The sequence below is a fragment of the Poecile atricapillus genome, chromosome 2 (genome assembly GCF_030490865.1).
Source record: "Poecile atricapillus isolate bPoeAtr1 chromosome 2, bPoeAtr1.hap1, whole genome shotgun sequence".
NCBI classification, from domain to species: Eukaryota; Metazoa; Chordata; class Aves; order Passeriformes; family Paridae; genus Poecile; species Poecile atricapillus.
In genome coordinates, this window is record NC_081250.1 from 54,845,530 (window position 1) to 54,860,946 (window position 15,417).

Consider the following 15,417-nt stretch of genomic DNA (forward strand, 5'->3'; position numbering starts at 1 on the left):
TTTCCTGAGAGGTCTGACTAAACATACTGTGACACAGTCATGTTTGAGATTTAAATGCATCTATGTTGCATTACTAGCTGAGAGTTGATCTAAGATGTGGGTTTTTTTAATGCTAAGTGTCTCAAATGGAACTTTAGAGAGATCCTTCATTACTTCTGTTTCCTTCATCAAAATCATCAAAAGTATTCCTTCTTTCTGTTGAGTGATTTTTGTAAAATGGAACTTGTCTGGTTTTTACAGGTATAAAAGACTGCCTCAGGTAGATGATTTGTTCACTTGTCTTTGCTCATAGAAACATTAGCTGCATAGCAAAGGAGGGATCAAAATTCATTTCATCTTATTATTATGATATTTTTAAAAGTTGTGTATAATAAACAGAAAAGCCAGAATTGTGCAAAATAAGGCCATAAAATTTATATTCAGCTATTCAGCTTTTACATACTTATAGTGATTGCCACTTTTTTTTGATAATGGACCCTTTCTTTCATGGTAATTGTAGCTCTGAAAGCCTGCATCTGATAGACTGGGGAGAAATATGTAGATCTGAAGCTTACGCAGAATATTTAGGAATTTCTGTTTTCATTTGAATCATTGGTTTTATTGTAATTCATTTGACAACACAGGAGAACAAAGGCACAGCAATGAAAAATGTATTTTATACAGTTTGAACATGTGATGCTTTGTTTTCTTGTGGTAGGGAGAAGCATGCATTGCTGTATATAGGGGTCTCTTCGGAAAAGACTTACTTATAGTTAGGTCTCCATGCAACTAAAGAATTAAAGGCTACTCCCAGAGTGCAGCTGCTGGCAGCCACTCTTTCTGAAGGGACATGGTGGGTGTGTTGCATCACTGTACCCTGATTTCATAGGAATTAATTACTTTAGGAGCATGAGCCTTGAAATCACTGGAAAGAGTTGGTGTAACTTGTGCTAGATATGGCCCCCTGCATTAAATACCATTTCCAGCTAACATGTATATGTCAGGCCATCCAGGGAAGCAGAAATGGAACTTCTTTCCTTTTCCATTAGGAGATGACACCAGAACAAAGCTTTAAATTAGCATAAGTCATGCTTCCAGAATCTTTATAACCTTTCTATGTGATAGTGGCATAGAAATGGAATGGCATAATAAAAGTGGGCATGCTTCTGAGAAGTGAACTCTTTTCTTTGTCTCTCAAGAAAAATGGATCTCCCTTTACTGAGTGATTTATGTCCTTCCCTCCTCCACAGTCAATGACCAGGGAATATCCTAAACTATTCCGTGACCACCTTCTCATCAATCATCTGCACTTCTCCCTCCACTCCCATCACTAAAGCACTCTACTTACTGTGTCTCAGATCTCTGACTACATACAGACGTACCCAAACAATGTGAGGTATAGGTTTTGTATCCTTGTGTATGTGAACCAGTTAAAAAAATCATATAGCATGAAATCCACAGGAAATACGGGCTTATTTCACACGGTGTTTATGGCTTCACCTATACTCCCAAAGCCCTTGTTGAGCAGCTATTAAGCCTGCAGAGCCTGCCAATGATGCAGGACTTCCCAAGGGACCACCACTGGTGTCCCAGACACTGCTCATGCAAAGGCACAAAACCAACAGACTGATGAGTAGAGCTTTCCTGCTTTGATACAATGTTTTGGAGGTGATTACAAACAGGCCAAACACTTTTGTTTCCTGAAACACAAATATCCTGTAATTGTTGTTCCCTCCTTCTTTGCCAAGCAGTACTGATGCATTCACTTCATTAGTTCAAGATGCTGAAAGTTGATTAGTTGAAGATATTGATTCAGCAAAGTGTCTCACACATCCTGGTTATTCATTGTCAAAAATGGATTTAATTACTGCCTAGTAAAAGAAAGAGGTGAAAAGATGAAATATCTGGGTGACCAGATGAAAAGATCATTCAGAATGCATGTTCCTTGATTTATTTCCCTTTTTCTTCACATCACATGTCTCCCTAGTGTCCAATTACTAGCTTGGACATTGTAGGCCTAGTTATGCCCCCTACAGATACATAATGTGTTTGAGTGTGCCTGACAGGTCTAAAGTGGATGGTCTGTAATGGCTAAGGTTATTTTAAGGTTTGTACAGACTGTGTACAGAGAGAGGATAACAGTTCTGGTAGTCCTTGAAGGTTTCTTGTGCCTTCTTCATTCCTTGTACATACCTCTGAGAGGGTTAGCCTTGCTTCTGCTACAGCTACCTCTTTCAAATGTTTAATTTATTCATGCTTCATCATGCTGTGGTGGAATAAATACGGGATATTTGGCAGAGCTTCCTGTCACAGCTTTGCCCCTTACTGAGGGATTTTGTGAGGTTCTGGTTTCTCCTGCATCTCCCTGTAATGTGGTATCTTAGGTACTCTGTATGTTTATTTGGGCCTTTGTCACTAAAGTTGAGTGTTTTCTTTGTTTTGGTCTGAGCGTTGTGTGTACATGATAACTTTTGCTATCAGTGATCAGTACCCTGTCACTTCCAATACCTTAGCTGTCATCACTCATGGCCTAAGTAAGACTCCTGTTCATTTGATTCAGTCCTCAAAGGGAGCAACTTCATTCTCACACCTCAGTGAAAGATAATTATCTTTTATGTGTCCGTGCAATTCTGATTATATGCTAGCAAATGCTGTTGTTTCATCAAGTTGTATGACCATATGGGTATTAGTGCCTCAAGAGCATATGTGATGGAGACTAAATACACTTGATGGAAGGCATGAGAGAATTAATGTAATGTTGGTTACTAGTGGGAATGGTGGGGTTTTTAGCTAAAGTTTAAGACTATAACACTGGCTTCAGTGTGTCAGACCAGTTATCTGTCATCATCAGTGGTGCAGAAGGCCCAAGAAGGAAGATAAATCAAGGCAAGCCAAGTTGGTACTCCTGACACCCCCTTCTACTACAGTCTCTCAGGTTCCAATCATTTGCTGTGCTAGGGCTTCCTTAGCATGATTTCTACCTATTTAGTAAGCCTCAACAGGCTACTTTGCCACAAGTTTATTCAGTCTTTCAGCATGTGTACATTTTCACATTCGCACTACCTGAAACCAAGGAGGTCCCCAGCTGGACCTTGTGCCACAGGGAGCAGCACCACTTCTTTATTTTACATTTGACCCCATAAACTTTGCTGCCAACTGCTTTCCTGGTTTCGAGGAACCAGGGAACAGCCAAGCCCTTGTGCCTTTCATGTTAGTAGAGACTCTTTTCACATCATCCCTAGCACACTTCTTACAGACTGAGGAGTTCTAGGTCACTGTCATTCCTAACATGTGAGCTGAGGAGGTCTTTTGACCATGTTTGCAGGTGACAGAGAGTGTTAAGGTGTTTTGTGGCATAATGGAATTATTAATTAGGTAAATTTGAACATCTGTTTACTATTTAATAGTAACACTAATTTGGAATGTTTATACTCTTAAATGTCCTATCATTGTCATCATCATTATTATTATCTCCTAGATTTTCTGGGTTTATACCTGCCATATTGTGGTAGACTTGCCCTGTTGTACAAGCTTCTCCCACTATTTAACTGAATAACTAGCAGTAGGCAGTACTAGCCTTGTTAGCAAGACCAAGATGCTTGCTTAGAATATTTACAATTAATGATAATTAAATCTCAGCTACAGTTTCACACTAATTAGTATGTTACGTTGAAGCACACAAATTGTTTTTTGAGGTTATTTTACAGCAGAAAAGACCTGTAGCCCCATTGAATATATGTGTATATATATATATGTGTGTGTGTGTGTGTGTGTGTGTGTGTTTGTGTGTGTGTGTATTCTTCTAGTGACCTCAGAGGCCTTGGTTAATTTATTAATTGCAAACCAAAAAGGCTCTACCATGTAATCCAGTTTAATAAGAGCATATCATAGAATCATAAAATGGTTTTAGTTGAACGAGGCCTTAAAGATCATCTAGTTCCACCCCCCCATGCCATGGACTGGGACAGCTCTCACTAGACCAGGTTTCTCAAAGCCCCATCCAACCTGGCTGTGAACACTTTCAGGGATGGAACATCCATGTCTTCTCTGGGCAGCCTGTTCCAGTGCCTAACTATCAGATGTTTCCTAAAGTGTAGAGCTCAAGACAACATTAATTATAAATTGGTATACATGTTCAGAATTAAAACTTAATTCAAATGTGCTTAGATCCTTCTGTATTGGCTTTTTACTAATGTTTGTGTTTGGGGAGAGATTAACTTATTAGAATGTATGGATATTGGGTGCATTTATGTAGTTTTTAACTTCAATGTCTGTCTCAAAGAACTTTAAAAGGGCCTTCACCATCAGGAGGTGTACACTCAACACTTTTTTGGGAGGGCTGTCACTGTTTAGCCTGAAAAGGCAAAGCTCTACTACAGAGAAACCAAAGACATTGTAAGAGTGAATCTCATAAAAGTAAAACTTGTACTAAAGCTCAGGAAAATCTTCAGAGCTCCTTCACCTTCTGGTGTGCACCACAGCTAGTAAATATATGGGGTGGTTTGTTTTTTTTCTTGATCATTGTAATATTTTACTGCCCAGGGCAGCTTTTAAAAGATAAGTTTTTCAAGAGTTATGTTTCTCTTCTAACAGAATGAAGTACCTGCAGCTAAGAAAGAGGAATCGTTACTGGATTTGGACTTCGACCCCTTCAAGCCAGAAGCTGTATCAACAGGAGTTAGTCATTCACCCATGTCTCAGGTATCTCTTTGCCCTGACATAGGCAAAGCATATGAATGCAATGTGTTTGGTAGAAAAGGTTTGTCCCATGTGTTAATTAGAAGTGTCTGAGAAAGTTTATCTTCCTGAGAAACACAAGTCAGCCTTTTATCTTCCCCCTCAGTAACCCTGTACTTGATGATGTACTGGAAGGAGAAGAAATTGTTAGGTGATAAAATGAGATGTCTGCTGATGAGAATTGTTGCTGGTAACTTTGCCTTGACTTTAGCATCCTGTTATTTTCCATCTTTAGAATAACTCCTAGTGTAAACATTATTATTCTCCAGTGCTTGCTTTTCTGACAACTTTTCTGACCTGACTTTGATTCTTCATATCTGGAAAGATGCCTTAGGGGACCTAGGTCTCATGGAATCAGCATGCGGTTGCTTTACTGTGATGGATGTACCAAGCAGTGGTATGATCTGAGTGGTTTTGCTATTAATCTACTGTAGTCCTAACCTCAAGGAAAATTAGAGTATGGAATAGGGTGTTTTCTTGTAGAATGTTGTGTTATTGAAAGTCTACATTCAATAGTAATATTTGCAATGGTAGTTTATCACAGCAGTATAAAAAAGAAAATATTAAAATTTTTAAAACAAAAGGAAACACTAATATGTCAAGTTGCTGATATTCATTGTCTTAACCTACAGGATATGCTATTTTAAAATCCAGAATTCACCCTCACTGCCAAGAGGGCAGGTAGCAAGGGAAGGGGAAGATCTTCTGGCCAGCATGTCTTGTACACAAAGAAGCAATGTGAATACACTGATAGCAAGACCTATCATTAATCTGGCTTGTTCTGTGAGACATAAGAAGACTAATCAGCTATTCAGAAATGCAGCACTGGGAAAGGAGTGAGAAGACAAGAAACTTTAAGGCTGAGATGGTCCTGATTCTCTGCTGTTCTCTTCCTCAGTTAATTAATTTCTTATTCAGTGTAAAGGCCTAGTTATGTAATCAGATCTGTAGTGATCTCTGACAGGATATGTGCTGTCAGAAGAATGATGCACTGTCAGCACTATGAACATTAGCTGAATTTTCTCATTGAGATTTGCTATGAGAAGTGTTCCATTCTAGCAAAAGCTTTGTGCATTTTACTTGTTACATTTTTTTCTCCCTCTAAACAGAGAAAAGGAAGGGGAAGGCAAATAATTCCATAGCATTCAGCAGTGACAGAAAATGCTAAGTGTGACTTTGCTAACTACTTTTTCAGCTTGTTTTGTTATTGTGCTGATTAGAACAGTGGGATCATTAAACAAAATATACTTTTATGGCAGAACACATTTGTTCTGGCATCATATTGTACAGATTGTAGAAAAATTTATTACTGTAGTAAAAAACAACTATTTTATATTCAACTATACCATGAAATCTAGAATATAATTCTGTGTAGAAAAATACATCGTAACTTTTCATCTAGGGGCATAGGAAGCATTCACTGAACACCTTTACTCATTCCTTTTACCTTTCTGCAGAACAAAGGCATATGAAAATGAATGGTCTGCATCTACAAGAGCATGTAGATGAGACAGAACACTGATTTTAGAAGGGAAGACAGCCCTGCAGTCTGGGTCTTGGTCTCACTAGGGTTGACAGGGTCATTACTATGGCAGTATAGAGAGAATGAAACCTGTGGCTGCAGAGCCCTGTGCTTGCAGGAAGAATAAGAGAGCCTTAAGTGGTATTTCCATATGTGTATAGTTTTTGTCTCAGTCATGGATATTTTCCATTTAGCAAACAGCTGAAGTAGTGATGTGAAGACAGGAGTAGTCATCTGTGCGTGATGCCTTGGAAGGCCTGGCATGACTTGTCTATTGTTAATTTAATTAATTATCTCCCTCCAGTGCTCTGCCAGGGTGATCCAACCACAGTATGGGAGCCCTGGTCTGTCCTTCCTCAGTTGGTTTTCTGTTTATATGGATGTGCCAGAAGGGACCTTTCTAAACCAGTCTGATTTTCTTCTCTTTTGATACAAACCAGCAGAGTTCCATCTCAGGTGGTGGGCTATAAATATTTGCCATGAAGTCTGCTGCTTTTCTTTCATTTGTCTGTTTAGCTCTTCTGTTGAGAGGTCACTAGCATTTCTTAATAGATTGGACAAGAAAAGAAAATATTGGTCAGCTTTCTTATTTCCTTTCCCAAATAGTATGCCATTTTCCTTTCTAGTGTCAGTGTTGTGAGGAAGCTCATTTATTCTCACTGGACAGCTGCATCATTTTTAACTGGCTAGAAAACCCCAACTTTGTAAGCTCTTTAAAGCTGACACCTTGCAGAGTCTTGTATACCTGTTGAAAGTCACTCAGTGACCAGCTGAGAATCTGACCATTAGTCATGCACACAGCAATGTGAGTTTGCTGGAAAGCAACAACTACTTTGAAGTGGGAAATACCACAATGCATTGCATACTGCTCATCCTTTATAACCAAAAGTATTATGCATATACATACACAGACACACACATGCGCTAACATACAAAATATGTATATACCATACAATATACTATATGTAATATACTATAAGCAAGCGTGTAAGTAAGTTCTCTCTTCTTATTTAATGGTCATTGTTATGTAGCATGTTGGACATACAGTACAGGAATGGTATTTTTCTGACTCTTTTTTCCACTACTTTTTTCAGACATTGCCATGGGATCTATGGACGGTAAGCCTGACATACATAATAGTATTTCTGTGCCTATGATTTTGTAAAAACTTAAACTCAGGTTTGCAATTCTTTTACCAAAAGCTGAGATAAAGAATTCACAGACCTTGAAAAGCTCTTTCAAGTATATTAATCCACTGGGTATCTTTTAAAACTAACAACAACAAAAAATCTCTGTTGCTTAGCCTACAAAACCTAAATGATATAGGTTATTTATATATGATATAAATCTAGGCTAGAAGATTCACAATCACTACACCTAAGTGTGTTTCTTTTAATATGCCCAAAGTACAGCTATTAGAAGGTAATAATGGATATGTCACTTGTTTTAAATACCTGAAGGTGTCCATTAATGGACAACCATTTTCTCAAAATTAGGAGTAAAGACAGAATTTAGCTTGTCCTTGTGGTCAGTACAGCGAACTGGAGTTACAAAAGAAACTGCTACTGTAGTAAACTGTATGAATCCTTCTTTCTTCCTCCTGGAGCCCAATCAGATAAAATTATTTGCAGGAAGAAAACAACCCATTTTTGTGAGCTTTCTTTTGACTGTATGTAATAGAGTTAGCTGGGCTGACTTGACATGGAACCTGATATGTTCACATTTGACCTTTTGTAGCACCAGCCAGCACAGAAATCTATGAATGCTTGTCATGTATTTAGGTTCACAGCACAGTTTTGCAAGCACATTCCTCATGTGATGTATGTTAAATGCTTATCTCCTAATACTGAGGTTAAATAAAGCTTGATAAAAAAAGGCATGTATGTAGGCTAGCCAAAATTTCAAGGCTGCAAATATCTAGACCACATAAAATAACCCAGAAATGTTGAGAGTGTATTGCTCTAAACTTAAATTAGATAGCTTTATCAATGTCTTCTTTTTGCACGGTTTTATTTATAGCTTTTTAATGTTATGTATGTATTCTGTATTATAATTATTTTCACCTTGCTCTATTTTTTAAAAATGCCAGTGTACTTCATAGCTAAACATTTGAAATAAAAATGTCAGTGATTCACAGGGGAAAGCAAGAGGTGATCAATATTCAACATACTTGAAGAACATTTTTTATAATGTAATTCAGAGGTATGAAATTCACAGACCTGGAATTAGTCTTGGGTGGAGTGGCAGTAAAGGACCCGCTGCTCCTTCCCACCCCTGATTTGGTAACTGCAGCTGGTTAGAGAACTGCTAATTAATGAACTTCTGCTGTATCAAAGTACATCATGTTCTTCTTTTCTGTGTTTTATGTGTATGACTTCATTCTATACAGACAAGCAGCGAATTGGTGCAGCCGGTAAGCAAACCTCCCCCCAAAATCGTAACCACTCTAGAGACTCCTTTAATCACTGTGGTGTAACACATAGTTCTCTGGTTTTGTGTATCAGTGCTGCTCTTTTGCATTATTGCTTGCAGATGTTGCAAATCACATAGCTTTTCCTTAAATTGCTTAACTTAGTCACTTCATTCTTTAGATTAAAATTGCTCTTGTAAAATATAAATTTTGTGTTTTCTCATCAAGTCCGCCTTTATCTTTTTCATCTTGTGTTTTTTCTTTGCTTTTCTGTCTGCTTAAAGCCTGATTCTTCAAAAAGTCTTTCCCTGTGTAACCTGATCATGGAGGAAACCCCAAACAGTGGGTCATCAGAAGATACTAACAGATCTCAAACTGATCTAGGTTCACTCAACTGGGGCCTAGATGTTAGCACACCCAGTATCAGCCAGGAAATTACTGCAGGCAGTTCTTTGCTTTTCCCCAGGGCAGAGCAAACCTCAAGCGAATCCACAGGTACTCTGCCTGCTAGTGTTTGGCCTGCAGTAGGTGAGCAGGAGGATGCTGCACCAGGGTCAGCTTCTGTAAGCGAAAACCAGAGGACTTCACTGGAGGACCAGTTGGATGCCAAAAATGTCGTGTGGGAAGATGTGGTGACCAATCAGCCTTTAGAGAACGTAACCAGTTTTGAGACACCCATCCTGGGAACTGATAGCTTGTTGGATGAACCCCTCCCATGTGATGTGCAAAAGGCAGAGGAAGAGCTTGAGGAAGACGAGTGGGCAGGTGTCAAGCCAAGTGAAAAGGTAGAGACTGGAGCTAACTACAAGGAGGTAGAAGGTACAGAGGAACTGGAAGAGCAAGGTTGTGAAACCAAAGGAAACAGTGAGGCAGAATTTCATAAGGGTTTAGCAGAATCAGATCTTGACATTTTAGTCAGCACAGAGGTAGAAAACTTAAATGAGTTTGAAGATAATCATAGTGGGGATACTGGGAGAACTGGTGGTGCTCACCTAGAAAACTCTACAGAAGAAGAATTCAAACAGGTCAATCTCATTGAGGAGACAGATAGAGAAATACAGTCACTGAGCACAGGGCTGGAATATGGGGACAAAATCCTGGCGTGCAGCTCTGAGAATATAGAAAGCACTGAACCTCAGAGAGTCCTTGGTATCTGGGATGAGGACCATAAAAATACATTTCAGGAGGCCTTAGACCAAACTGACAGTGGTACTGGACAGAATACATCCATGGAGTGTATAAACATGAGGGCACATGTTGACCTAGAGATAACTGACCACACAGGAAAGTACCCCTCAGATACTGGAAGTGATCTGTGTGATGCTGAATTACTCAGTGCAGAAGAGTCTGGAAAAGAAACTGAAGATAACAGCATCAGCCACCTCCCAAATGGTAGTAGTGGTACTCAAGGTCACGCTGCTGATGAAAAACAGTGGGCATTTCTGCCCACGGCAGCTGATGCTGCTGGCACAAGCTGTGATAATCCTTGCCTAGATAATGCAGATGGCCAAGTGACAGGTAGGACAGCAACAGCAGTCACTGAAGTGATTAGTAGTGGTGTTCCTGAAGCCTCGGAAACAGAGCCCTGGCTGGCAAACTGGGATCCAACAGTTACTAATGATTCCTGGGGCTTTTCTGGTCTGTCAGATAGCCAAGCCAATGGACTGGATAATTGGCCCTTTTTCCCCAAGCAGCAAAACTCAGAGGAAGGTAACATGGAAAATCTTTGGTTAGGCATTAGTAATAAATGGTCTACAGAAGACCTGGGAGCTGCTGATAGCAGCTGGGGGGAAATAGGTGGAAGCACAAGCCACGTAATTCAGGAGACACCAGTAAAACAAGGTTTGCCTGGAGAGCAGGCAGGCATTAGCAATCCTGGACCGAGCAAGGAGATAGCTAGACCCTTGTCTCTGTTTCAAATGGGAAATTCCAGAAATGCTAGCACCGAGAGTTCAACTAGTCCTAAAGACAATGAGACCAACAACTCAGATTTATCTGAAGATGAAATTGCTAACCGGAGATATGGATTGTTGTACCAGGAAATTGAGGCTGATAAAGAAGAGGTACCTACCCCAGTGTGTAGCCTAGTCTAGACAAAGAGTTCCTTAGGCCATGCATAACCTTGTTGTTTAAAAACATTCCATTTGTGTGTTTCCTACTGCCCTTCCTAAGTCCATGCTATTCTTTTTTTGAAAAATTGCCATGCAACTCTTCTTGGTGTGGTGCCCTCAGCCCTTCAAGCAGGCTGACAAAAATGCATTTTGAAATGGTGAATGAAGCATTAAACTGTGAAGACACATTGTGTCTGTCAGCTTTTGTGTTTTGTCTGTAGATCTTTAAATGCATCTGGTCTTTTTTTTAATTATTGTTTTTTAAAATATTGAAGGTTCTCTGCTTTTTCTTTTTGTCATTTTCTTTAAGCCTGTGATGTCTTGTTAACAAATAGCACTGCTGTAAAATTTCTTGCTGCCTTACCCTTCATTTTATTATTTTTTCTCCTTTTTTTTTTTCTTTTTTTCCTTTTTTTTTATGTCTGGCCTACATTTTTATTTTGCAAATAAAAATGTTTTGACTCATGTTCGGATTTAGTAAACAAATGGTAATTTGTTCTGATCTTCACTTCTACTTAGGCATCCACCATAGCATTTAATGGATTTGCACAGGTAAGAAATAAAAAAAGTTTTGAGATAATACTTTTCTGTGCTATTAGGAAGGCATTAGAACTGGCTATACAAATTCAGGAAATCTGTTCTACAGACAAGCTGCATAGCAACATCATACTGTCTTAAATCCAGACCTCGTCTGCTGTCAGAAATTCTAAGATGTTGCTAGAAAGATTCTAATACCCTTAGGACTCTTGGCCTGAGTCTAATAGCAAAAAATCTGTCTACCTTAGTGGGACAGCTATTTCCTCATAAAATGGCTGGTCTAGTTTTTTTATTGTGCTCTTTCGTGGATTATTTTTCTCAAAATCCCAAAGTCCTGTAAAGCACATTTTCAATTTCACCTGGTTTCAATAACTCTGTGTCTAAATATGTAGTGAGTTCTATTTTTTTTCTTCATCTTTATTTTCAGTTAAAATATGTTTTAATCTCAAAGTGTAACCTAAATTATTTATCTGTAATACACTTAAACACTGTGGTGCTGATGGTGAGTCTGTGGTATGCATCACAGAGATATAGCACATTAAAGACACCATGTTTATGCTATCAGATTCCAGGGATGTGTCAAGATCCCAAATTTCAGGTAGATAATCTGGGGCCTCTACTTTCCAGCATTCTCTTAGAGACTGGCTCAACCACAGCACACCCTGTACACCAAATTTTGAAAGTACCCAAAAAGGCCCAGCTTATGCAAGGATGGAAATGAGTTTTCCAATGATTAACCATTCTGCTCCCGGACGTTCAGTTTAGTAAAGGATACAGATGGAAGCGGCAAAGCACAAGGCTCTAATAATTAAGGCAAAATGTTCATCTGGAGAAAATAAGTATTTTCTGTCTCCTCTGTGGTAGGAAAATAATTTTGGCCAGCAATATTTTGCAAATTAATTGTTTCTGAATCAGATGGAAAACACATCAATTTTTTCTACTTTCTTAATGCAGGTAAAATTTCATATTTATAATTACTGTAGTTGCTATTCAAATAAAAGCCAGTGATCAAGAAGAAAGTAGCTTAGAGCTGGTGTACTTTCCGGATACAGCCATGTGTAATCTGCAAAAAGAATTCAGAGTTCCACAACTTAGAAGTGCATTGCACCTTAAACGAAGTCCATGTGAATCACATGTATTCAATGAAGGGTGTGAATCACATGTATTCACTACTTTTAGTGAGGTGAAAAAATCTTGGTTTAGAAACATTGAATATAAAATTGAAAAAATAATGGGTTTAATATTAATAGTACTCAGATAATCTAAATAAATATAAAAATAATCTTTAGGTAACTTGTATTTGCCATCTTATTCTATGTGAATGTACTTAGTGACTTTACCTGAAAACCATTAAAAAAGTCAGGTCTTTGATGGACACCTGAAAATATTCTGTCTCAAATACTTATACATTGCTGTTTTTCATTTCTATATCTAGGATATCTCTGCATTTACAGTGCAATCAAATGAGAATGTGGCAGAGCCTTTGGTAAGTGGTGGTTTTTGGTTCTTTTTAAAATGTCTCATCAAAAAGGATACAGTTTTTCCCTTGTGAAAAAATATTTTCACTTTTTTTTTTGTTTTCCACCCTTTAAATCACACCACCTTATGCAATTCCTCCATTTGAAAGAGCTGGTGGGTGATATCATTGTAGTTGTAAATCCATACTCACTGAAACAATCTTTCACAAGGATAGCACAGAGCGGAAGAAAAAGCAAACAGAATATTGTAAGGCATGTTTATTTTGTAAAGGTGTAGTCAAACAGTTGGTTCATTTATTGCATTTAATAAATGACTAGAATGAGAGCTATGCTCCAGTGTACAACAAGGACATGATAGTACGTGGTGGCTATTAACATATCTCCAAAATTGCTGTAATTTTATCTGCTCACCACCATATTAATAGTAGGCACAGTCTACTTCTAATGAGGGCACAATCTTTTTGGAAGTGATGATCCCTGGGCAGTTTCTTAGCTCCTCTTACAGTGTTTGCTTAGCCTGGAACAAGGATGATAATAACAGCATTGCTGGGTAAGTGCTATAGTTACTTAACAGCAGCAAGGTGATATTTAGTGTTATTTAATGTGGTGTTTGTGTTCATGATGGTTACTGAGTATTTCGAGAGCATTTTTATGTGTAGCTGCAATGTGGTAACTCACCTGAAGTATACTTTTCAACGAGTGACTTGAAGCACATTGATGCAATCTGCTTTATGTTACTTGTGATTTTAAGTCTGAAAGAATCTTCCAGCATTAAACCTGAGGAAACTCATTAGTCATCTTACCTGGGAAAAATATACTTTGTGTTTCTCATTTCAGTCCTGTTTCTTCTTATTAAATTCTCTAGAGCTGTCATTAATACACTGCACAGAGAAAACTTTGCACAGTATGGTATAATATACGAGTGAACGTTCCTTAATCCTGTGCCAAATCCTGAAGGTCTTGCATAGACAAACTTCTCTGTACCTCATAAAAAAACAGCCTGCTTAAGGAATATATGAGCAAAGAATTAAGAGACTGTGGAGTTGTTTCTTTTCCTGAAAAAATATCAGGAGGAGAAGGTCATAGCATCTTAAATAGTTTCATAGAAGCTGTCTCTTCGTCACAGGAGACATCACATTCTAGCCAGCAATCTGTTATCAACTGCAAGGCAGTTGCTTTTGAACTACATATTATGCTGAGAAATTTGTTTGTGGCAAATTAATCTATTGGGGTCGTTCTGTTTGGTTGAGTCAGCCATCTTTATAAATTGAATATGCTGAGCACAGTTTGGAGCTCTCCCCTTGTTATGTGCATGTATTTGCAGAGTAATGTCTCCTCTGGAGATTGCACTTCTGCTGTGAGATATTTTGCCACAAGACTGCACATGCTGCAGGGCTGATGATATTTCATAGATCCTCTTGTTGGAAAACAAGCTGAGGCCAGAATTTGAAAGGCTGGAAATCCCAATAGTAGGTTGATAAATGGATGCCTTGTACGTGCTTAAGAGCTCAAGAGAGAATACATTTTAATAAGAAACCAGAGATGATTGCTAGAATTCAATCATTGTTTGTGCATATAAAATCTATTTGGGTCTCACCCTCTGTTCATTGCTTCTTACCCTCAATGGAGGAGGCACTATATTGTCTGAGAACAGACAGAGCCAGGGAGGAGGAGGAGGTAGTTTTTAAAACTCGTGTGTTTGAAGACCAGGGTTGGTACACATGGGTGTCAGTTTCAATTTCTGGCCTTGCCAGCAGTTTCTGGAGCATTTTTGAGCAAACTGAGTGCTTTCCCCCACTTCCATTACCTCTCACTGTAAGTCAGGAAGCTATGCTTTCTTTCCTTGTGAGGGAGGCATGTAGGACTGGCTCATTTAACATAGATGACATTGATGATGAAAATGCCCTTTACATGCTGTCTTTTATTGGGGACAAAGCCTGTCAAGACTGAGCCTGAAGCAACACTGTGCCAGGCACAGTTCTCTTTCTCCCTCTTCCTCCCCAACATTATGTTCTCAACAATTTTTCCGCTATCTACTTAAAAATCAATAACAAAAGGCTGAGGCTGAAGAAACTCCACCTGGGGAACCTAAGGTTGAGGAAACCCCTACTGCTGCTGCTGCTGTGGAAAAGGAGGCCATCCCTGCTGAGCCAGCAGAGCAGGCTGTGGTGAGTGATCTGTCCTCCATGCCCCCTGTCTGGCCTCATCGGAGCCACTTTTTGTTATGGTGAATGTGCTTGCTGCATTTCAGCCATCCTTTCCACTCTCATCCTCCATGGCCAGTTTCTCCAGTGCCCGGCTGTGTCACAGCTTGTCTCTCCATCACATCCTCCTTTCAGCCCTAAAATGTCATTCCCCTTATATTTGGCATCTTAGACTGAAGTTTGGCTGAGTGGTTGTGGTTTCACAAGTAGTTTGATGCCAGATGAACTACAGAAGGGGAAAGAATTGATGCTGTTTTTAAATGATGTTATTAGCAGTTTTCTCATTTCATATCAAGCACTAAGCAAATGTACATATCATTATGGTCCTTACTAGAGCTACGAAAATTCCAGAAAAAGTTATTGTAATAGGTCTACAAGGCACCAGTTGTGAGCCAAAGACAGAACACTGAACACCAGTTTGGAGATTTTTGCATGTCAG

The 15,417-nt window shown here is 38.9% G+C and overlaps 1 protein-coding gene across 1 annotated transcript in view; it reads left to right on the forward strand.

Annotated features, from left to right (window-relative positions):
• AMPH (amphiphysin) overlaps positions 1-15,417 on the forward strand; it is a 123,135-nt gene that overhangs the window by 89,732 nt on the left and 17,986 nt on the right. The window contains exons 12-17 of the mRNA XM_058831922.1: positions 4,573-4,680; positions 7,333-7,356; positions 8,628-8,651; positions 11,279-11,311; positions 12,732-12,782; positions 14,832-14,942. Of these exons, the coding sequence (XP_058687905.1) occupies positions 4,573-4,680; positions 7,333-7,356; positions 8,628-8,651; positions 11,279-11,311; positions 12,732-12,782; positions 14,832-14,942 (351 nt within the window). The remainder of the gene's footprint in view (positions 1-4,572; positions 4,681-7,332; positions 7,357-8,627; positions 8,652-11,278; positions 11,312-12,731; positions 12,783-14,831; positions 14,943-15,417) is intronic.